Source organism: Alexandromys fortis, unplaced genomic scaffold (genome assembly GCF_014885135.2).
Source record: "Alexandromys fortis isolate MF-2015 unplaced genomic scaffold, M_Fortis_MF-2015_v1.1 scaffold_99, whole genome shotgun sequence".
In the NCBI taxonomy this organism is placed as follows: Eukaryota; Metazoa; Chordata; class Mammalia; order Rodentia; family Cricetidae; genus Alexandromys; species Alexandromys fortis.
In genome coordinates this window covers 6704382-6729506 of record NW_026067982.1, presented here as the reverse complement: position 1 = coordinate 6729506, position 25125 = coordinate 6704382, and the positions used below count along the sequence as shown (strand labels likewise).

Below are 25125 nucleotides of genomic sequence, written 5' to 3'. Positions count from 1 at the left end.
TTTACACTTGAGTGTGTATGTGAGAGTGTGTTGTGGTGTTTGTGTGGTGTGTGTGTGTGTGTGTGTGTGTGAATGTATGTGTGTGATATACATAGGGAGGCAGGAGGTCAATGTTGGGCTTCTTCCTCAATTCTCTCCAACTTATTTTTGTGTCCGGGTCTATTCCTGACCCTGGATATCCTTGATCCAGCTTCGCTGGCCACTGATATCCAGGGATCCTCCTTATCTGCTACCCCATGCTGGGGTTCTAGATACAGCCCACCATGACCAGATTGCTTATAGACAAATGCTAGGGATCCAAATCCAGGTCCTCATGTTTGCATAGATGGGCCCACTTGTTGCTGGTTTTACTGCCACTGCCTCCTAGGTGGCATTTTTCAAAACAAGTTCTGTGGAATGTCACTGTCTGGAGGAAACGATCCCACAGTGAAACAGGTCTGAAGAACGGCAGGTACCAATGTATTGCATAGAGCTTTGCAGCCATGCTCCAAAGTCCCCAGGCCGTGCTGCCACAGTGAGCACTGTTTCCTGTAGCTCTGGGAGCACCGTCCACCCTCACTTCCTGTGTAAGCATCTATTGTCATCCAGCTGCACAGAACATCACCAGGGAAACTCGCTTCTTTTCCCGCCTTTAAATAAAACATTGGCGGTCTACCTATGTCTCTCAGGACTTTCTCCAAAACGTTAAGAACAAGAAAGCCTCCCATGTTCCATGCCCCAGTCACCCACGCTCTGCCCATCTGTCTCCACTTCACCTAGGGTCTTTCTCAGCTGCCACCACGCACGGACCACTCCCCTGTGCAAACAATTCTCGTCTCCATCCCTATACTCCAGGTTTTCCTAGGATTCCAGGCCCATATGCTAGCCCATCCTGGCCACCGCGACTGGGCCACCAAGCACCCGGCACCGCTCAGCTGAACTCACAAGCTTCTCCCTACAGCCACAGCTCACCTTGGGTTTTCCGTCTTGGGTATCTCAGTCAGCCTTTCCATACTGCGATGACATGCCCAAGATGATGAGCTTTGTAAACAGAAAAGGTTAGCTTAGTTCATTGCTTTCAGAGGTTCAACCTCCAAGAGCCTTGCTGATATGTTCTCTGATGAGGGTGGCACACCAAGGCGGGAACCAGTGGCCACATCTCTAATGGGAGCAGAGGCAGACAGCAGGCAGAGCCCTGCACCCCTTTAGAGAGCAAACTCCAATGACCAAAAGGCCATCTACAGCCCACCGGTCCCATCGCCTCAGGTAGTGCCACCTGAGGACCAACACTTTGGTAATGGGACTTCAGGCGACAATGCGTGAACCACAGCAGCTCAGCATCATCTACCTGGCTGAGTGTCTCTCTACCTGCACCCACCTAGCACCCAGGGGCTCTCAATGTGCCTCCCAGCACACTTTTTATCTGCCTTCCTTTCTCCACTGTCGAAGCCGTGTTCTAATCTACACATCTTCCCCTTAATGACAACAGTGTCCTCAGGGCAGGGACCCTGTTAGAAATGCAAACTGGATCAGGTCCCTCTAAGAAAGCCAAACTCCATGGCAGAGACATACGGAGCCCTGTGGTCTGGCTTTCATTTATTTATTTTTGAGACAGGAGCTCATGTATCCCAGGCTGGTCTTGAACTCACTACGTAGCCAAGGATGACTGTAACCTCCCGATCCTCCAGCCTCCAATCTAACTCAACAGTGCTTATGATTATGGGTGTATGCCAAACCCCATCTCCACCCCTGTGCATACACAGCTGGAGACTAAACCCAGGGCTCTGTGCACATCAGGCAAGCACTCTACCAAACAAGCTACATCCTTAGCCCTGATCTGGATTTTTAAATTTGTTTGTTTATTTATGTGTGTGTAAGAGAATGTGTATGTACATGTGTGTATGTGTGCCTCTGTACATATGTAGGCCAGATGGGGTGCTAGTGTCCTCCTATCTTATTATCTGTCTAGTCCATTAAAGTAAAGTCTCTCTCTCTCTCTCTCTCTCTCTCTCTCTCTCTCTCTCTCTCTCTCTCCCCTTCCCTCCTTCCCTCCCTCCCTGTCTCTATATCTATTTCATATCTCTCTGTCTCTCTATCTCATATCTCTCTCTGTCTCCATCTCTCTCTGTATCTCTCGCTCTCTCCTTCCCTCCTCCCTTCCTCTCTCTATAAGATTGCCAGAAAACCCCAGCAGCCTTCCCATCTCCATCTCCCTTGGAGCTGGGGGTTCAAGCATTTGCACACACATTCAGCTTATTATGTGCTAATTTGATGTCCAAACTCTGGTCCTCGTGGTTGCCAAGTGATCTCAACCCCGAACCATCTCTTTAGCCCCATGTCAGCATCAGTATCTGCTGCCTCCATCCTGGCATTCTTTTCTCCTCTCTGTTATCCTCTCTCCTTCCAGCACAGAGCTGGAAGGCTTACCTGTATTCAGCATCCACACTAGGAGACAGACAGACGCTCTTGAGGAGTCCTGAGAAGATTTATGGCTTTTCGGTACAGTTCAACAACGAAACTTGCAGTTTTTAAACTTTTCCTCTTAAGTAGTATGGTGGGGACCACACAGGGACTGAAAACTGTCCTTGATGCCCAGATCAACCTGGGGAAGGCTTTACTCCTTTTCTGAACAGATCATATGTACCATAAAACAGGGGAGAATGGAGAACATTATGAAAAAACCCACACCCAATCAAAAAGCAGAGTTGTAGAACCCAGTCCCCATGGGCATGTCTGTGAAACTCCACACCTAAGGCTCAGGGAACATCACAGAAGAGGGGGCTAAAAGATGGCAAGAGCCAGAGGATCAGAAATTTGCCACGAGACCATGTCTCCTTGTAATTTCAGGAGCTTCCATGAAGTCTCACCAACACGGCTGTGCAAACACGAGCTGAGCAGTGTTGAGGACCAACAGAGATGCTGAGCCTCAGCCCACGAAAAGAACTACAGGCAACTGCGGAATACTGAGAGCAGGAGAAACAGTCTTCCCCTGGGAAGAGCACACCAAGTGGTTATCTGGTACTAAATGGTCAGCCTCATAACACACACACACACACACACACACACACACACACACAAGTATCATCATTCAGAGTGAGCAGTTTATAGTCAGGAATATTTATGTATCTACATATATGCATCTAAGAATTAATGAAAGAGAGGCAATGAGTTTGAAAGACAGCAAGGAACGATATATGGAAATGTTTGGAGGGAGACAAAGGAGGGGGGAAATGATGGGATTATAATCTCAAAAATAAACTTTAAAAAAGGTAAAAACAATAAATGCGTACAGAATTAAAGTTGATGATTTCATTTGAAAAGCAAAAGCAGGAATACACCAAGGACTTCGCCATTTCTGGCTTGAGTGAGCGACGTTTGCTGATGTCTCACTCATTTCAAGACGTATTAATCAAGGAGAATATGACACGATGCGTGTTCGTGTATTTTGAAATCAGCCTCTTTCCGTGTCTGTGCTCAGCGCGACTCTGCGCCATGGCTGTCAAAGGCAGCATGTTTTTGAAGGAGTATGGATCCGCTTTCTCAACTACACAGAGGGAATCTCATTGCCATCCTTCCTGCCAAAGGCCTGACCTTAGCAAGACAGCAGAGGATCTGGGCCAGAATGGAAGAGCTGGTGTGGCCCAGGCTGGGGAAGTAGGGCTGGTCACAGTCGATCACTGAGGGACGTCAGGGCAGGTAACCAAGGAAGGGACCTGGAGGCAGGAACTTGAGCAGAGGCCATGGAGGAACACTGCTTAATGACTTAACTCTTTGTGACTTGTTAAGCTTGACTTCTTATACTGTCTGGGACAACCTGTACAGGGGTGGCAGGCTAGACCCTCCATAGCGATCATGTATCCAAAGAAATGTCCTATACACTTGTTTGTAGGCCAATCTTATAAAGACCTTTCCTCGGCTGAGGTTCCCTCTTTCCAGATCATCCTGGCTTGTGTCAAGGTGACAAAAAAACTAATCAATACAAGACTGTTAGGGGTGCACACAGCATGGCAGAATCTCCTCACATCTTCCCGGTAGAGTTGACAGCCCTCAGGAGAAGTGTGATGTAGGTTTCAACACAGCTGTCACACAGTAACCTGGATGAGAGGGCTTTGTTTCAGCCCTTCCTCCCACCCTGGACACCCAAATCCACGGCTGAACAAGTCCCTTACCAAACCAAGTCACTGCAACTGCCATTCTAATATTCTTCCCAGTCAATTTTAAAAGTGTTTTCAAGGGCTGGGGTTATATCTCAATTGGTAGAGAGGGCTTGCTTAGCATGCTCAAAATCCTGGACTCAGTCCCTTGCACCACATAAAAACGGGGGCTAGCGCACACCTGTAACCTGAACACTTGGGAGATGCAGGCTGATGGATCAGAAGTGCAAGGTCATCCTCGGCTACATAGTGAATTTAAGGCTAGCCTGGGCTACGCGAGAACCTGTCGACCACAAAAACGAAGCTTTTCGAAGTGGTCCAGTTGTTTTTAAGTTTGTACGTATTCTCTTCTCACTTATGATCAGACTCGGGGCGCTTCACTGGAACAAACTGTGGGACAGGCTTTAGTTTATAGTTATAGAAAATTCGCCAACATTTTCGTCATGGCTTAAACACTTGCACCATTTTAAAGCGTCCTCCAATTGCACAGAGACACAGCCTTCTGATGACGAGGACAAATGACATCATAACTCCACTCTTGCTCTGTCCCTGCCACCGCTGTGATTCTACACACGCAACTCTACAGAGCGTGAGCTCAGTACTAAACATCCCCTCAGTCAGCTCTCAGCCCATCATTCTCTTCGGCCTAATGACTTCTCCGGAACGCCGGGTGTGAGCCGAAATAAATCCTTTTCTAAATGGCATTTTGTCAGGGTAAGAAGAGTAACTGCCACCCTCCAGGACTGCAGGGGGCAAGAGCTCGGCATTCAAGAGCAGAGAGACCTGTTAGAGCTGAAGGTAGGAGGTCTGATGAGGAGAGATGGATGGAGGGCCCTCGAGCCAAGAATCCCTGAGAACTCCAATGGCAGCAACAGGGATAGATACAGCAAAATCGTTTGAGTGTGTTTCTGGTAATATGGAACCGGGATCCCTCAAAGACAGAATTCTGGTCTCTCTGCAGTGGTAGGGCCTACTGGTCTGTTGGCCTTACTACACGGAATAACCACTGAATAACTTGTGATTTAAAGCAAAGACTCACGGGCCATTGGTGGAGAGTACAGGGAGCCTGTGGGGGGTGGAAGCTCACAGTTTCTTGCTTGTTATAGGATCATAGGGTGCCCAGGGAAGGGCAAGGTGGTATGGGAGAGCACATACGGTTTTTGTGACAGGTTTTTGTTTCTCTGTGTAGCTTTGGAGACCAGGCTGGCCTCTAACTCACAGTGATCTGCCTGCCTCTGCCTCCTGAGTGCTGGGATTAAAGGTGTACGCCACCACCTGGCTGAGAGCGAGCAATCTTAAAGAAGGGCTAAACCTTATCTTCAGGGCCCCGTTCATCCCAGAGAGAGGAGGGGTATCAGACAGGAGGACTCACCTTCTCGTGGCCCAGAGAGGAGGGGTATCGGACAGGAGGACTCACTTTCTTGTGGCCCAGAGAGGAGGGGTATCAGACGGACAGGAGGACTCACCTTCTCATGGCTCAGAAGGATGATCCTCACCAGCACAACATTGATGTGGGCCCCCAGGGACTCGTCATGGTAGATTTCATTGACCTGAAAGACAGCCAGAGAGATATCAGCAGGAACCAAGGGCCAAAGACCGGCTCTGGCTGTACGTCAGGCATCTTGTCCCTAAGCCCCCAGGAAGGAACCCAGGGGCCCTGCCTGTCTCTTGCTCTCTGCATACTTACCTCCGACATTCCATCAACTCTAAACTGCCTCTTGATCTGTCCCTCTGTGGCCCTCCCCGGCCTTAGCAGCTCCTACCACCTGCCTGGATTTCTGCAGTGGCCTTCCGAGACATCCCACTTCCGGGCCCATAGTCCTCAACTCGGAGCTGAACCTGGACCAGAGAATTCACTCCCTGACAACTGTCGGAGTGTAAGCCATTCCTGGTTGGTGTTGCTCTGTGAAATGTCACCTGTGCACACTGCTACAACCCACACTTCACATCCCACAAACTCTGTGTCCAAGGAGTCAACCAACCCAAGATCAAAAGTATTTGGGGAAAAATGTACAGAAAATATATAGACTCTTTTTCCCCTTGTCATTCCCCCCTGAACAATACAATAAGCAGTTACAAGGCATTTGCCGTATGGGGTGCTATAAGTGATGTGGAGATCACTCGATGTCTATGGGAGTGTGTGTGGAGGTTAAACACAAACGCCACACATATTACTCCGGGGACTTGAACACCTAAAAGGTGTTCTGAAACTGAGCCCTTCGGATGCCAAAAGATGCTGCACTTGGAAAGGTGGACCAATTTGGACCCAGGTGTTCTGAAACTGAGCCCTTCGGATGCCGAAAGATGCTGCACTTGGAAAGGTGGACCACTTTGGACCCAGGACCTGTTCTACCTTTATCCTGCTAACAGGGAGCAGTTATCACTAAGTCTCTCACTCTGACTGCCTTGTTCTACGTCATGCCTGTCATGGTCTTCTTTCACATTTTGAGGACTGTTTCGTCTTTGTTTATTCTTCTTTTTACACTTAAAACATTATTCTGGGGGCTGGGCAGAGAGTTTAGTGGGAGGACCTGAGTTCAAACCCCAAATGCCCATGTGAAAAATGGCCTTGCCTGTACTTGTTAACCCCAGTGCTGGAAGGAGAGGCAGTGTTTACAGACAGGAGGATCCCTATGACTCACAGCTGCCAGCCTAGCTAAAGGTTCAGAGAGAAATCCCTATCCCAAGGGAACAGAGTAGGAGGGGAACTCCCAGTATCTTCCTCTGGCTTCTGTGGCACCCAGGCACGCACGCACGCACGCACACACGTAGAATAAATTTTAAAAAAAATTAACCTTATCAGGCATCTTTAGGCATCTCCAGATGCCCACATCATAAAAGGGCAGGAAGACAAACACGCATGGTCTATAGCATGGCTATCAACATCTAGAAACACATGCTAGGTTAACCTCAGGCTCAGAGCTGTTAGAGGCTTCCATACCATGAGGTCACACGGAGAACTTTCTGGAACAGCGCTCATTGCCCCCTCCTTCACTGGCTGAGCAAATGATGTTCCTTCACCCCATCCTGGAAGGGCCCCTCAGGGTCAGACCTGCTCCTATGGAGAACTGGTACCCCCATCGTAAGTTCCACTGTGATGTGCACTAGAACATTTGTTTAACTAGGTAAAGATGTGTTGCATTTATTTATGCTGCATTTGTTTAACTAGGTAAAAATGTGTTGCTGTTTCAAAAAAGAAAACCAAAAGGATACGGCTCCTTTAAGAGGCTCTGCCGTACAGCGAGCACTTGAGTAGCCAGCACATTAAGTAGAAACAACAAGCTAAGTAAAAACACCTGCCACAGTACCAGTACCAACTACCTAGAGCCGGTGCAGTTAAATGGAGTTCCCAGTTGAATGCAGCTCCCTGTTGAATGCAGCTCTCGGCCAGGCCCAGGGGTGTAAGCCTGGCTTTCACAGACCTGAGGGCGGGGGCAGCCAGCCAGGGAGCAGCCAGGGGCTAGCTAGCCAGGTAGGGGTCAGCCAGTCAGCCAGACATGGAGGAAGGGCAAAAGTAGGACATACAGAATGAAAGAAAGGTAAAAAGCCTCGAGGGAAAACACAGACGAAGAGAAGCAGGTTAAATTAAGTTAGAAGAGCTAGTGGGACAAGCATACGAAAATACAGAGCATTCAAAACTAATAAGCTTCCGGGTTATATCTGGGAACTGGTGGTCCGAGAAAGCCTGCTACATACACCACTGCCTCAGTTTTGTCTCAGACTGTGTTTTCACTCCTTGTATGCCCCTCCCCCAGCCCTAGAGCAGAGCATCTAGTGGCCAGCAAACACTTGTTGAAAGATGAAAACTGGTGGTCACATCCTGTCTGTAGGCAGACTGGGCCCAGAGGCTGCCCATGAGGCCCTCCATGGGCAAGCAGACATGGCTAAGCTGCACTAGCTTGCACCCGAATTTTCAAATGTTCTTACTGGAGCAACTGTAATTGCTCTCGCTAAACAGCAGGAAGATGCCTCGGGAATCTGAGCAGAATAAGGAAAATCAAATCATCATGGTGATGGATGGGATGGAGGCAGACACAGGGCTTGTGAGACACATGGCCCAGTGGCTGCTGCTGTCACCACAGCTGTGGATAAAGATGGCACCAATCAGAGCACAGAGCTAACAAGCTCACTGGTCCCCAACCAATGCCACCTTTGATCTCGACACACAGCCTCTGCCAGGAACTTCTGCATAGGCAGGAAATCTGACTATAAGTAGGCTTCTGTTCTCTTGTCCTCCTCTCCTTTGGGGAAGGAGTGACACGGACAGAAGTGAGGGAGCGTGGGTGACATAGCATCGTGGCTCTGTGCTGTGCACTTGTCTCGAGTCCCCTGAATGTACTGTTTGTCTGGGCAGCATGGCACTGGCCCCTGAGGACCGTCTACTAAATACCCGAGTACCCACCTTAGCCTCTGCAGCTCAGAAAGCAGAGCCCAAGGGCCGTGCCACCCTGCCCACTGCCCACTGTCTCCTTCACAACCTCAGAGGAGAAGTGTGTCTCACAGAGCTCCTGTGAGGATCTGATTTCCACACGCACAATGGAATGGTGTTTATGAAAACCCAAACTGTATTTTTCATAGTTGGCAAATGGTAATGCCCCACTATTCTGCATGAGGTCTGGAGAGGGGGTGGATCCCCCTAAACCACAGGCACTGCTGCCTCAGCTTTGAGGCCCAGGCTAGATTTTCTTTCTCAGGCTGTGCTGAGACAATGGCTCTAAAGGCCAGATCTTCTACTTAATGAAGAAAGGGGTTTTCTTTATTTTAATTGCTTTATCTACGACGAGCAAGGCCAGGCCATTCTGGTCAGACTTCTGCTGAGAATCATGCTTGGGATGTGTGGTTGGAAGCTCTGGCAGGTCCCGCTGCAGCAGGGAGGGGTAGGGGGGAGCAACCTTGCAGCCTTAGTCTTTAGGGCCTCTTCTGAAGGTAGGGAGGGGACAGGGCGAATACAGAGCAGCCCTCCTGGACAAAAAGGAAAACCAGAGCGCCTGTGTGCTTATGAGAGGGACAGAGACAGGGAGGCCAGCTCCCAGCCATAGACAGCAGATATCAGGGGTCACCTGAGCCTCATGTCACAAGAGCAGGATGGCTGTTAGTTTATCTGGGCACTGCCCAGTTGACTGTCAGTTAGCTGGGGCACTGTCATGTTTCAGAGGGAGCCCAGGGATGCAGGCCAAGGAGGGAAAGACAGGCCTGTAGCATGGCTGTTGCAGCAAGGGTGAACCCAGGCACAAGTCCTCCATCTCAAGGACAGAAATCATGGGACAGATGTGTGCTGTACCATACATAATGTGGGGGCAGGGAGGGTACAATAGAAACCAATTATGCATCACCCTGTACCTGGGGGTTTCTCATCTACCTGCCAGTTCCCAAATAAACACTCAGATGCTTATATTAATTATAAAAGTTTGGCCAATGGCTCAGGCTTATTACTAACTAGCTCCTACTTTTAAATAAACCTATTTCTATTATTTTATATTTTGCCACATGACTCATGGCTTGTTACCTTACATCTTGCTTAAACTCTAGCAGCTGCTGGCATTTTCTTTGACTCTGCCTTCTTTCTCCCTGGATCTTTGTTTGGATTTCCAGCCTAGCTATATTCTGCCCTGCCATAGCCCAAAGCAGCTTCTTTATTAATGAATGGTAATAAACACATTCAGAGCACACAGAGGGGCATCAACATCATCCCCCCCCCATTCATAGGATGAGATTTTAATTCCTGATAGATGTTTGAGGGGACCTTCAGAAGTAATCAGTTAGGTGAGGTCAAGAGTTAGTGTCCTTGAGATAGTATTAGTGACTTTGTGGAAAAGGCAGCAGAGAGCTACCTTACTCTCCTCCCCCTCTTCCTCTTCCTATCCCTCCCTCTCCTCCTTCATCTTCCCCTTCACTCTTTCAGGTGAGGACACAACTCAGTGGTGACTGGATTGGCTGGGTATCTTCATTTTGGAGTTGTCAGTCTCCAGAGCTGCCTGAGACAAACTGTCATTCACATTAGCCCTGGTGCTTTGCTACACTTGCCCCAGTGAGAGTCAGGATTTGTGGTGGTTTGCGTTGTAAACAGCCCTCAGAGGCTCCTGTAGTGGTATAGCATCAACAAGAGCGACTGTCTGTCACACATGCCCCATGATGATCTGCCTCTCTCCAGGACCCCAGTGGAAAGGCCAAGTGACCACGCTCTGACACTTCTGAACCCATGAGCCCAAAGAAAGGTTTCCTCTTTCTAAGTTGAAACCCTCAGGTGTTTAGTCATAGCCAAGAAAATCTGACTGACGAAGGGCTTAACCTTGACCTGGCTGACCATTCTTCCAAAGCTCTTACACAGGAAGAAATGAGCCTACTTCTCAAGAGATAGATGGCATGGGTTCTTCTGTCCTAGGACGGGGTGCTTGGGAAAGAGGAAAGCCATGCCTACCCCATGTTTAGATCTTAGTATGTCAGTGTTGACCCCACCGTGCATGTAAATTTGTAGCTGATTAACAGGCCCTTCTTGGGTTCTCAGTGGGACATCTCAACATGAGTTGACCCCACTGTGGGCTGAGTCACTCAGCAACTCTGGCCTGGCTTCTCCTCCTCCACTGATCCAAGGCAGGTACCCAGGAGACCCAACAGAGAGTGGCTGGTCTCCCTGTGTGTCAGGAGAACACGCATGAAACTACCTTCCTGAGAGGAGGCAGAGAGTGACACTCCAAAGCCACTGAGCTCGCTCAGAAGCTGGCAAGCCTGCTCCACAGGCATGACTGTGATGAGTGTTTGGGAGGAAATACACGCGTGTCTGTCACCTTGCTTAACACTGACCAAAACACCCGACAGAGACAACTTGGCTCATAGTTCTAGAAGATTCATTCAGTCAACCAGGGTGGAAAAGGCTTTGTGGAACAGCTAACAGCACATAGACAGGAATCAGAGAGAACAAACTGGACACCAGGTAGAATGTTCAAAATCCTGTCCTCAGTGATCTACACCCTCCCCCAAATAATGCCACAGCCTGTGAGGGACACTTTATATTCTGTCTGAGAGTGTTTATGTGGAATCTGCCCAGAGGGCAACTCAGGGGGTCCCATAAGTATATGGTGGGCCAGAAGAGCTGTGATTGGTTCAGCAAAGCTGCGTGGTGCTTCTGGCAGAGCTGCAGCCATGTGCAAATGTCCTGGGTCAGAGTGGTAAGAGTGAGGTAAGTTCTTGCTTAGAAGGAAAAGGGAAGGGTTTCTGAAGAGGACTCTGGAGAGGGGCATGGAGGTCACAGCAACAGGTGAGGATTCCAAATCTATTCAAAGAGCAGTCAGGGCCCTGGATGGGAGAATGACATTGTATTATTATTATTATTTTTTAAACCAAGATTTCTCTGGATGCTTTATGGAAAGTAGATGGAAGGAGTAGAGATGTGGGAATATAGGGCTCAGAGTCAAAAAGTGGAGGTAGGGGATGGATATGAGAAGCCACGTGGTCTGGAATTGATGGTGAGACCACCTCATGGCTCTGGGTCACCCTGTCTGTCAATGTCCCTTTTGCTGAAACACACACACACACACACCTGCCTGTCAATGTCCCTTTGGCTGGAAGACACATACACACACCCTGCCTGGGGAAAGGCGTATGCCTGAAATTCCCACAGCCCCTCTTCAGCCATGAATCCTTAGATACCTTAAGAGAATTTAAAGAATAAAAATGTTGGGTGGGGCACACAGAGGGTGGCGATTACACGTTTAAACTCCTCCCACCTCAAGGTCCTCCCACCAGCAGGAGGGACTCCGACTCTGAAGCTCTAGGTGGTATCAAGGGCAGGAAGACAGTTGCCTCTTCTAAGCTCCTCCTTGCACAGGGAGCCTAGTGCTACCTCAGTGCCTTTGTGCTAACCTCACCTTCCCTAGCATAGTGAAAAGAACTCTACAGTGATTCCAGCCCATAGTAGGTGTTAAGTAGAGTTGAGGATGGATGGATGGATGGATGGATGGATGGATGGATGGAGGAAGGGAGGGGGGAGGGAGGGATGGAGGACATGGATCAGCTGACTGCCTAACCTGCCCCCACTACAGCTGGCCCTCCTCTGCCCTCCTTCTTTAGAGACTGTGTGCGAGGAGACGCAGCACACTTTTGCCCGACTTCAGCGGTGGTGGTGGTGGGGGCTGGGACAGTGTCCTTGAGCCCTGTCTTTAAAAAATTGATCTCGGAGCCTTTAAGCCCTGTGGGGAAAGAGCCAAAGCTCCAGCCCTCTCTGTGAGCTGGAGGCCCGGCGCTGGCTTTGTGATGTGCTTTTTGTTTATGCAAAGAGGCAGCCAAGTTTCTGCTCTGGAGTAGACGGGGAAGGACCTGGTTCTGCATGGCAATGTCAAAGTTTGCCAGGCTGGTGGCAAAGCTTTCCTGGAAGGACAGTGAGCCCTGGAGGATGGCCTGAGTGAGGCTGGGCAGAGGAGGACTCCCTTGAGGAAGGGGCCTGAGGTACAGAATGGGGTTCCTTATGAGGGGGGCTGATGACCCTGCTGCTTGGTAGATAGGTTCTGAGCAGACCTGTTGCTGGGATCCCCATGCCTCTGTGGAGCTGAGTTTCGGGCCGTGAGCAATGTCTAATGGCACCTGGATAACCTAGAGATCAAAGTAATCTCAGGGAGTCCTCAGAGGGTGGTAGAAGGGTGCACCCCTGGGTGGCTTCTGTGCAGACCCCTGATGTAAATAAAGAAGAGGCCAGGTTTAGGCGGCCAAGATAGGGGCTTGGGATAAAGGGAATTTGGGGGAGACAAGACAATGCACCCGCTATAATTTTGAGGCCTCACGACTGAATAATCAGAAGTTGGAGATGGAGGTAACACACCCACTGGAAGCTGGGAAGCAGTCTGCTGGCCTCGCAGGAGGAATATTTGTATTTGTTTTTTGAGACAGGGTTTCTCTGTGTAACAGCGCTGGCTATCCTGGAACTAGCCCTTGTAGACCAGGCTGGCCTTGAACTCACAGAGATCCGCCTGCCTCTGCCTCCTGATGGCTGAGATTAAAGGCATGTGCCACCATTGCCCAACTTGTATTTGTGTCTCCTGGAGCATAAATGGGCTTGTCAAATGGGCAGGGCGGGGCTAGAGGTGTCTAAACCCCTCCTTTAACTTTAAGTACCTGAACATGATGACCAAGATAGATCTTCAGACTCCTCCATGGTCTCTTTTCACCTCCTCTCCTGTGGAAGTCCATACCATCCAGGGACAGGGGATAACTCATTGGGCAAGGGATCTAGGATGGGATCCAAGCTACCTCACTCTTAGGAAGGTTGTCAATGCCCAGAACCTAGTGTGCACTCCATGAATACTGCTCAGCTGAAGGGATCACTAGGGTGGAGCCCTGAACAAAACACAGTTCCCATAGAAACTCTTCCACGTGGTTGTGATGCTGTCCGACCCTTCCCCTGGACTTCCGGGGTGAGCAGTGGGTCTCAAGTCCTCGCTCCCATCTGCATCTGACCTCAGGAGAAATCTACGACAATCCTGCTGTGTAGCTCACTTACTCTGTTTGGGCCTCAGTTTCCCCAAATGGTTTGTTATAAAGACTAATAGCAAAAAAAAAAAAAAAAAAAGCATAAAAATTCTAGAAAAATCCCCAGGGCGTAGTACTGTATTAGTGAAGCTATCCAATACAAGAGGGTCAGGTAATGGGAACTGTTGCTTTGTGTCCCAGATTTTGGTCCCTCTTGGCTTCAGCCTTTGGACCCTGCCTCCCATTTTCCTGCTAACACTAGAAAGGTAAACACCTACTTTGCCACGCCTTAAGTGCTGGTGAGAAGAATGAATACCTCTGGGGGAGACACAACATTCTGACCTGCTCTAGAGAGTGGGGCATTTTCACACCAGTGTCTCTTGCTCTGAGAGTTAATCCAGCTGGACCTGTCAATCACCTGGCTAAGAGACCATCCCTAAGGCAGGCTGATTCAAGCTAAAGAAACGAGAGGAATTTCTATCCCTTTAGTCAAATAAAGTACCCGTCCTTCCCAGAAACCCCATCCCCGGTAGTCACTTCCTGAGACATGGCGATTGAGCCTTGCTCACTCCGCCCTCCTCACAGCCCTAATTCAGAAAAGTATGACTCCCCCCCCCCCCCATTCCTCCTTCTTTGTCCAAAGCCTAAGCGTTTTCTCTCCGGCACTTGGCGATTTCTTTCTCTCTAACACTAAGCTCCATCTCTGCCTCCACCATATGGCTGTCTGTTGTCACGTACCTGCTACCTGACCTCCCTTGCTAAACACGCCACCCTAATGCCAGGGGCACGGCTTTCCCTCTTCTTTTCCATGTCCTCCCTCCCAGTGGCTGCCAAGAGTCACAGCCTGCTTGCCTGTTGTTTTCCAGAGCTCATAAAACTAGCCTTAAAAGCCTGGCAGCGGTGGCACACACATTTAATTCCAGCACTCTAGAGGCAGAGGCAGGAGGATCTCTGTGAGTTCAAGACTAGTCTGGTCTACGGAGTGAGCTCCAGGCCAGCCAGGACTACACAGAGAAACCCTGTCTCAGAAAACAAAACCAACAGACAAACAAACAAAACTATCCTGAGCGTCCTCGGAATCTGTTTTTAAATTCTTTCATTAATGAGACTAAGAACACAAAGGAGCCATGGTTTCCCTGGTAACACCAAGAGGCATCTCCGCAAACACCAGCACTTGCTTACGATTCTCTGAGTGTGACCAGGAGCTGGAGCAGGGGCCTGATCTCCTACGGTCACAGCCATCCACACATCCTTGTGAACCTGATCTTCCAGGGACTGACCTGGCAAATACCAGAAGTAATGCTGCCAGACAGGGAAGGGTGGCGGCTGCTGAGGCCACAGGACACAGAAGGACACCGCAGAGGGCCTGGGGCCTTCAGAGACCTCTCAGCTACTCTCAGCTCAGTGGGGAGAAAGGCAGAGATGACAGGGATTTTGATTCTTGCTGGCAATGACCTCAGGACGTCAAGTCTCTGGAGTGTTATGTTGGGGTGGCTGGCTGGCCTCCCTGAGCACATAGACTGGAGTTTAGCATGGTGTCCCGTTTCAGGATGCAGTCTCATTCCCTAAGTGCCAAGACCATATACCACCCCTGGTCAGACCGCTAGCATCCCCCTTCCCACACTCTTGCGTGTCTCGGAGCCTGTGTGGTACAATTTGTCCCCAGTGACTTGAGCTCCGCCACTGGGCTCCATTAGGGCACTACTGTGTAATCAGAAAACAATGTATTTTTCATTTCCCAGTAAACCAGATTCTCCTGCTGCCTGATCAGATTGTGACCCAAGGAAAGAGATGGGGAAAATGACACCATGATCCCAGGGAGTCAGGAGCCTCGAGGAAGTTCCTGGGAGTAGAAAACACTCTTAGAGATGAAGGAGATAGGGAGATGTTGGAGGGGAGGTGAGAAATGAGACCAGGGATGGGGGTGCACTCCTCTGCTCTGCCCCCACTCCAACCTTAGCATCAGAGACAGACCGATGTGGAGGCCTCTGGGCTCTGCTTCCCACAGTGATGGAGCCACATCATAAGAGAAGAGTCTGGTCGGTGCTTATGGAGAAGGTGAGACACAGGGCCTGGCCTATGTCTTGAGCCTATGTCCTGAGTAAACTAGCAAGATCTAAAGTAGGCACCCTGGCTGTCCCAGCCCTAGAAAGATGGTATGTACCACCAGAAGCTTCTACTTGTGATGGAGGAAGGTCATTGGTTAATTATAATAAAGAAACTGCTTGGTCCTCATAGGTTAGAACATAAGTGGGTGGAGTAAACAGAACAGAATGCTGGGAGGAAGAGGAAGTGAGGTAAGAGGCCTAAGACAGACTCCATAGCTCCTCTGAGATGCCATGCTCCCCTCTCCCGGGCAGATGCGATAGCTCTGCTCTCTGAGGCAGACGCGATCCATGAAGCTCCGACCCAGGATGGACGTCGGCTAGAATCTTTCCCGGTAAGACTGATGCTACACAGATTATTAGAGATGGGTTGATCTGGATATGAGAATCAGCCTGTAAGGGCTAGAGTTAATGGGCCAAGCAGTGTTTAAAAGAATACAGTGTCCGTGTAATTATTTCGAGGCATAAGCTAGCAGGCGGCCGGGGTGCTGGGGACGCAGCCCCGCCACTCCTACTACAACATACTTGGGGTATCCGAGAAGGGGTGGGGATGGCCTGGCATTGACCTTGGAGAGGCTGCAGAATGGAAGGCACATGGGGTCCCCCTTCCCACCCAGTACACCCATGGAGCACCACAAAACAGAGAGGACTTGGATGAGCCTGTCCACTGTCGTGCAGGCATGGCATGAAGCTGGATCACACACGGGCCCAGAAGAGACAAGCACCTGCAACTAAGGGTCTTAAATCAGCACTCTGAATGATGTCCTGGGACCCCAGCAGAGGGACCCTGAGAAATTCAGAGAACACAGCAACGCTAAGCTTTCTACGCTGAAGTTCATGGCAAGAGCACCCTGCTGCGGACATGTTCCTCTAAACTGCTTTCTAATACCCTGAACGTAGCCGGATTTGAACACAGAAAGAAGCAGTTGTCCTCTGCACAGCACACGGCTCCTGGCACCAGGAGGACCAGGAATTCAAGGTCATCCTCAGCTACATAGCAAGCTCAAAGCCAGACAAGGCTATGTAAGACCTTGTCTTGAAAATTTAAAAGGAAGAATTATAAAAGGCATTTAGGGAACACCTACTATGCACCAACCCTTTATCAGGGTTGAGTGTGCACAGTCAGGTAGACGATGCTCTCGGAACCTGCTATGAAACTTGGGGTACCTGAGATGACAATCTCTAGTTCTAAGACACATCACCCATGGAAGAAGGGCCTCAGGGATGTCTGAGTATAATTTGGTACAGGGGCAGGGGACACACCATGGAGAGACTTGGGCAAAGTGACAGTCCACATCTGCCTAGACTGGAGCCCAGTGAGGGAAACTGTCACCTCTTTTGTCTGCCTCAGCTGTCACCTCTTTGCTGGAGCCTGCACAGGACAAGCTCAACAGCTCAACAGCTACTTCAAGCTGTCACCAGGGAGAGATGATGCTTGGCCCTCCGTGTCCGCCGACAGGGACTCTGACTCCTGCTTTGACAACTGTCAGCTCCCCCTGGGAGCCCAGGACAGGCAGCAACTAGGCTCCCTCATCAGCTGTCAGGAGGCATCAGAGGGGGGAGGCAGATGGGGAGTGGCTGCCGGAATGCAGGAAGAACGACAGGGACCAGACAGAGAAGAGGAAAAAGTGGGGACAGTTCCTCGTGCCCCATCCCAGTGTTCCCACCCAGCACTGTCACCACAGCCCAACTCTGTGGAATGTGAGCTCCATGAAGGCAGGACAACACTGGCCCATGCTGACCCTCCCCTAACCTAGAACCTCATTGGGATCCTATCTCCTCAGTGCTCAGATCATGAAAGAGGGTGTGTGTGTGTGTGTGTGTGTGTGTGTGTGTGTGTGTGTCGGTGACAATATCAGAACAGAAATACACAACAGACAAAGCTTCCCCTGGCAATCCCCAGGAGAGATGTGCACAGACAAGATGGCTTTCAGAGGGAGGGAAAGGCGGAAGGTATGATAACAACAGACAGCCAGCACGGTTGGGAGACATAGAGCCGAGGCTAGAACAGGCCTGGCACTTCTTCTGAGACTTCTAAGGAATCTCCCCACCCCCTTCAGATCAGAACAGTCACTGAGGAGCAGGAATGGTCCATGTCACCTTCCCACTGCCCGAGGCTGTGCCTCGGTCCCACTGCCCAACCTCTCTGAGCCTCCTTGGCCATATCTGAAAGAAAACCTTACAGAGGCACCTATAAACTCCTTGCACGGGGTTGCCCAGTGCTAAACCTCTATCAACATGCACTCTTTCCTCCTCTTTAAAATAACAGTGTGGGGAGCCCCAAATTTCCCAATGGAGATATTTCTAGACACCAAATCAACTCCATCCCCTGCCTCTCCCCAGAGCCTTATGCCTCTCATAAGGCTCTTATGCCGGGTCCAAACTGTGCAAGAGGAGAGAGAGGCCCCCGAGCCCTCGCCTGTCCTTCACTACCAGCCAGACTGCTCTGCATTAGAAGCTGAAGAAGTCTTTGGGAAGTTTTCCCTGATCTAGGTTCCCCCAGTGCCGCTGGTGCAATTCTAGTCTTCATTCTGGGCCTAAATTTCACTCCTACTCTGAGCTTCCAGGTACAGGGGTAGATGTTGCCATCTCTGTACCCCAGTGTCCATAATGAGGCACGATGTTAGGAAGTGCAGGACACAATGGTTCATGGCCCTCATGGGCCTCTGCTTGCCTCACATCTGTCTAAGCGTTAGACACCTAGAGCAATAAATGCCACAGTAGCCCTTGGAGCTGAACTGTCCCCACATGTGTGGCACAGAGGGACTACAGGGACAGTGGCCTGCTTCAATTCACCTGACAGTATGAGTACTGATTGCAATTTGTAGCCCACGTTGACAAATGACAAGGTCTCCCCGAGAGAATCCAGCCTTCATCTCAGAAAACCAGACCTGGCAAGGGCTGGGCAGGCCATTCCTGCACAGTCTCAAGTGAGCAGAACTGAGGAAGCCATTGTCAGGGGATGTGGTTTCTCCCAATGTCTTCTAGGCCCCAACCTCTTCTGCCCATTGCTGCCTGGCACCCAGCTGCACCTGGTCATATGATTCTCTTATGGGTTCTGTATGCAGCGCCCCCATGCCATCCTGATAAATGAGACTCCTTTAACAAACACACAGTGTCTTGATCTCAGGCCTGGCGGGACAAGCATGAGTAACAGAAGGGCCGGAAACTGTCCCAAACCTTCTCCCGGGGTCCAGGCAACACAACCAGATGAGGAAGGGAGCTTTGAGCCTCCATCCTTCCTCCTCTTTGCTCCAGCCAGTTCCTATACCAAATATGTCCCTCTTTTCTGGGCAGCCCCAGGTTTCAGTGTCTCTTTGTTGCAGGAAGCAGAGTCAGACATGTGAACGGGTGGGGGTGGGGTGTGTGCGTGTCGGGGGACTGATGCCTTCTGCAGGCTGCTTTGCAGTTCACAAGACTTCCTCCCCCTGAACCTAGCACAAAACATTCCTGCACTGCCGCTGTGCCGGCCCCAGCATTCTTGAAAGTTGGTGAGCAGCTGATTGTTTACAAACCCTGGCAAGACTTCGGCAAGTCAAGGCCAATTTCTGGATTAAATTAGAAAAGAAAAGAGGAAACATATCCAAGTCTTGGCACCAAGAAAGATTGTTCATTGAACACAGTTGTTTTAGAACACACTGTGCTGAGGCCCTTCATCCTTCTGGGAGGAATCAAAGGGTACAGCCTCAGCTGTAAAAGTGCAGGGGGCCCCACGGGACCCCATGCTCTCTACAAGCCTAAGGGATGGGTCTGCCTGCAGTGGAAGAGTGGCTTACACAGCTCAGAGAGACTGCTCTTGCCCAGAAATCTACGAAGGTATTTTCAAATGGAGATCAAAGTCAGTTCAGCTACTCCTTCAAAAAGAACCCTCGCAGTGACCTTAGATGACCTTGGTGGAGGCAGTTAGATCAGCTGGAGGGATACATGGTGTTGAGAAGTCTGGGGTATGAGCAGCAGACAGGTAAAACTCAGCTTAAGTGTGAGGTCACCACGATGGCCTTCAGGGAAGGGCTGCTCCAGCTGAGGGGTTGGGGGTCAGAGGGCAGATGGAAGCAAGGGAGAATTTGACCAGTGGTCAAGGCGATTGCTACACAGCCTGACGACTTGAGTTGGGTTCCTGGTACACCTCCATCTGTTGTGCTGTCTCACACACACACACACACACACACACACAGTATAAATAAATGAAACAAAAATAAATACAATAAGTCAGGCGGTGGTGGCACATGCCTTTAATCCCAGCACTCTGAAGGCAGGGGCAGGTGGATCTCTGGGAGTTCAAGGCCAGCCTGATCTACAGAGTAAATTCCAGGACAGCCAAAGCTACACAGAGAAACCCTGTCTTGAAAAAACAAACAAACCAATAAAATAAACAGACTACCTATAGCTTGCAACAGAAAGTATTAATATGTCGCTGCTGTAGCTATAAGTTAACCATGACGAAGAATGAGGCAGGGTCATGGGTCATTTCTCAGCGGAACAGGCACAGAGGATGAAGCCATAACAGAATATTCTGGTAGGGAGGACATTAACATGTACTTCACCTGTTGGAAGATTTCACTTTTAGGAGACCGGTCTAAGGACATGATTAAGGATGAGGGACAGATTCGGTGATGTGGATGCAAAATAGTAGGTGGTGTCGCTGACCTCTAAAGAGGAAGCGAGTTTTATCCCACGGGTGTGTCATATAAATAATAAGTTACATAAAAAGCACACGCTCCCCATGGCAACTCCACACTCATTAAAATGAAGTCGTGGAGAGGAGCTCCTGGGAGAAAATATGGAGAGATCTATATGAGCTCATTCTAATCTTATGGCATAAATAATATATTATCTGTGTTAAATATAGGATGTTTTAATGAACTGAAAAAAATTACTTTTCTGAATTTAGGGAGGGAATCAGGGAAAATGGATCTGGCTGGCAGGGAATGAGTTTGGTAGGTGGTATCCGTGGGTAAGAGGGTCCCGTGAAGTGCTCGGCAGATACCCCCAACCCTCACCCACCAGGGGGTCTGAGATGAAGCAGGGAGTGGAGAGAGACCCACAAATTCTCATTTTCTGTTGTGAGCTGAATGTGATGTCGCCCCAGGCACATGTGCTTGAGGAAATTACAGAGCCCATTGGGAGGTGGAGCCTTTTGGGGGGATACAGCTGCTGATCTGAGTCATGTCCACTCCTATAAGTGACCTCTCGCCCATACACTAGTTAGTAACCCTGATAAAAACTCACTGGTTCCCCAACTCGGACTTTGGTGTAGTTCCCCTTGGGGATGAATCAACATGTACACGTGTTGCATACCCCCGAGAAAGGTCTTTCATACAACACCCAGCTCAGGGGGCAGCTTGCTGTCCAGGCTGCCCTTCAGCCACGGAGTCATCCCTACCAACCTGCTATTATGGTCACCTGATCCAGAGTGCAGCTGGACCTCACCCAATGCCACATCTAGACAGGCACTCCCTCAACCAAACTACATCCCAGCCCAATACTATGCGGGTCCCGCTCCGATGTTACTTTGGTTCCAGCCCTGAGAATTCCAGGACCAGCTGTAGACTTAACAAGGGGATCATAACAAGCTACCGGCCAGGCTTTGGGGGTTGTGGCTTGAGGTCCACACACCCAGAGCTGCCCAAGCTTCCTTAGTAAATGGTGGTCAGCTTCAAGTTCAGAGGAGCACACAGCAGGCTTTCCCACCATGCAGTGCTCAGGGCAGCTGCCACTGGCCACACAGGCAACTTAAACGTCAGATTAATTACAAGTCACGGCCCCATTAGCAAGGCTGCCATCAAGATGACAAGTGCTGTGGGCTGTGGAGAACTGGGAGCCTCATGCATTGTTGGTGGGAACATACGATGATCCAGCGGCTGTGGAAAGCAGCGTGGTGGTTTCTTAAAAGTTAAACATAGAATTACCACATGATTCAGTCCTTCTACTCCTGGGTCTGCAGCCAAAGGAATGCAAAACAGAGTGGTGAACAGGAATCTGTAACCCGAGCTCCCAGCAGCCTTATTCCCAAAAGCCGGGAGGCGGAGATGTCCAGGTGCCCATCAATGGATGAGCAAAACCTGTCTAGGTATACTATGGCTCTGATGAGCCTCAGGGAGGGAAGGTTGGGCATGGAGATGCATACTTGGGATCCCAGCACTCAGGAGGTTGGAGAATTACGAGTTCAAGGTTAGCCTGAGATTCCTAGCAGGACCTGTATCCAAAACAAAGCAAAATAACACACACCACAGACAGACAGACAGATGCACACACACGGTATTCCAACACGTTACAATGTGACTATCGCAGTCAGTTAAATAAGTTGGTTCCCAAAGGACAAATATCATACAATCTCACCGATACTGAGGTCTGGAGCGGTCAGATTCAGAGATTAAAATCAGAAGAATCACAGTCAGGCCCCAAGGGGATCAGGTGAGAAATGAGTGTTTAATGGTGGGAGGTTCAGCTTTAAAAGTTGAAAAGAATCCCGTGTGTGGATAGTGTGACCTTTGTACTTCCATGGGAATGTCCTTAATGTCACAAGCTGTGCACTTTAAAATGGTGACGACGGCCTGTGCCTGGCTCTAGGACTGTCACATGCTTGGCAAGCTCTCCACCACACATCTCTGTATTCCTAGCTCTCTTTTCCTTTTCGTGAACAAGAGCTCATTAAGCTGCCAGATCTGGTCTTGAACTTGAAATCCTCCGGCCTCAGCTTCCCAGGTAGCTGGGACTATAGGCTTGTGCCAGCAGGTACGTCATTCTGTGCCCACCCCCTCCTTTATTTGGAGTGTGCGTGAGCAAATGCACATTTGTGTGCACATGGAGGTCAGCTGCCAAGCATCTTCCTAAATCACTCATTTATTTTTGAGGGTGTGCAACTCTGTGGGCATGTGCGGTTATGTGAACACATTTGTGGGGGGGGGCTTGTATGAGTGGAAAGGTCAGAGGAGGAAGTCAGGTATCCTGCTCTATGACTTCTGCCTTCTGTCTTACTTTTTGAGATCATCTCTCCCTGACCCTGGAGCTCAGTGGTCCAGCTAAACTGGGACTGTGGGTGTGTACCACCGCACCCAACTTTTTACATCTGTGCTGGGAACTGGAACTCAGGTCCCAGTGTTTATGTGGCAGGCAGGCACTATACCCACTGAGTCATCTTCCCAGCCCCAGGCCTGGCTTATATTTTATCACAACAAAATGCTTTTAATTAAACCTTAAATTCTATTGGGTTAAAAAAAAACCTGGTCAGTTCTTTCCTCTCCCTGGACAGATTTCAAGAGCTCAAGATTCAGCCTGGCCAGTGTCTGCAATATTTCAAAGGCCAGGACAGCTACAGAAAGTTCTGTCACGCAGCAACGTTCTGGAAGGTTGTCCCTTTGTATGTGTGTCTTCATTGTTCCTCCTCTCCAAGGCCACCAGAGTATCCACCAGTCCCTTTCTCAGCTCTAAAGACAGGGCACCAGCTGTTAGTGCAATCTCTGCTCCTAGCGTGGGCAGAACCTTATCATCCCCGTCCACAAGGAACTCTTGAAGCTGAAGAAGGAGAGTGGATGAGAGGTGAGCCACCCTGCACCCCAGAGCCTCACTGAACCCCACGAGTGCCTCACCCTTGTCTTCTGACAGACTTGCCACCCCACCCACAAGGACAAGCACTTGGCCAATGAACACTTGCTGCGTGCACAAGTGCACATCTTGTGATAAGGCAAACAGATGTGACCCAGACAGCCTTTCTCAACACCTCGGGTTGATCGCCTGAAATTCTCTTCTTGTTGTTGTTGTGATGATGAGCCGGGATTCATTTAAAACATTCTTATGTTTCTGGGGTTTTGCTAGAAACTAAACCATCTTGTTATCCTTATTCAAAATAGAGCTACAGTGGGGTCGCAGGGATGTGCAGGAATGAATGAATGAATGAATGAATGAATGAATGCCTGTGGTCAAAACTTGGGGAAAGTTTTAGATGTCTTCCAGAGAGCTCTGTGACACAGGAGCCCTCCACCAGGGAAAAGGAGGATTTTCATGCATCTGACCCAGGAAGAAGTCCTGCTGAGAGCCCCACATTCAGGCAGGGCCACCCGTAGACTGCTGTCACTGCTGTGTGAGCAAAGCTACATTTTATCTGGAGATTGAAACTACCGTTACCTTAGAGACAGAAAAAACTCATTCACTTCCATTATGCCATTTAAACTACCCTACAGGGTGCAAGGAACTGACCCATTTTAATGATGGGAACACCAAGGCTCAGAGGACTGGAACCTCATTCCCACGGACACACCTCGTCTTTTTAACTCCAAGACCAACCTTTCCCTATGAGCTGGGCAGCAGTGGAACTAGGGGAAGAACACGTATTCTGGAAGCTCAGGTGAGGTCTGCATATCTACCGGGCTTACAGGCTTAGTGTGAATGCTTCCTAAGATATTGCACCGAAAGTGGCTAGCCTGGGCCTGGCACGCAGCCACACATTGGCAGATCATTAATTGCAACCATTACGGTTTTATTTATTGTTGCTGCTACTATTATTATTGCAGCCATATCTTAGGGGTTTGTTCATTTCCATGATTATGGTTGTGTTGTTATTAAATTAAAGGTACTTTTCAAAAATTAATATGAGATTAACATTTTCTAAAATAAAATGTACAAATGCAAAGACTTTTGCAAGGAAAGGTGGAAGTTCAGGGATCCAAGGATGTAATCAGGACAACTTAAAGGAGTGAGACCACTCAGGGGGCAATCTCTTTCCGGGGCTCAGCTCACCCACACACTCTCACCAGGGTCCTCCAGCGGCAAACCTAGGTGCTGCCACCTTAGCTCCCAGGAGCAGAGCCCATTTCTGCATGTCTGCCCGCCCACCTCCAGGTTGGTCCTGGGAGGACCTTGCTCACTGTAGTGCTCTGTAAGCCCATCCTCCTTCCACAAAGCAGCCCTTTCTCATGCTCCACTTGAGAGGCGCAGCCATGGTCACAGCCTAGTCCTTCCTCCAACTGCTAGTCTCCTAGCAGGGCTTTGAAGAGCCCACCACCCAGAATAGAGAAGATCTCAGACAGTGAGCTCCACTCTGCCCCTTAAGGCCCAGCCCTAAAGTCCAGCCCAGCCCTCCAGGGCCCTTCTGTCTTAGTTTCTTTTTCCCACTGTGATAATAGACTCTGGCAAAAGTCACCAAAGTAAGAAAGTGTTTATTCAAGAGCACAGTCAGTCACAGTGGGGGAAATCAAGGCAGAAGCGTGGGGGCAGCTGGTCACACCACCCACAATCAGGAAGCAGAGAGAGATGAATGCATTGCAGAGCTCAGCTGGTCACATGACACCCACAGTCAGGAAGCAGAGAGGGATGGATGCTGGTCACATGACACCAACAGTCAGGAAGCAGAGAGATGGATGCCTGGCAGAGCTCAGCTGGTCACATGTTACCCACAACCAGGAAGCAGAGAGGGATGGATGCTGGTCACA

The 25125-nt window shown here is 49.7% G+C and overlaps 1 protein-coding gene across 1 annotated transcript in view; it reads right to left on the bottom strand.

The window, feature by feature from the left end:
- The window catches only part of Adamts2 (ADAM metallopeptidase with thrombospondin type 1 motif 2), a 197592-nt gene that overhangs the window by 38506 nt on the left and 133961 nt on the right, over positions 1-25125 (bottom strand). Inside the window, exon 5 of the mRNA XM_050158608.1 lies at positions 5600-5683. Coding sequence (XP_050014565.1) covers positions 5600-5683 — 84 coding nt within the window. The remainder of the gene's footprint in view (positions 1-5599; positions 5684-25125) is intronic.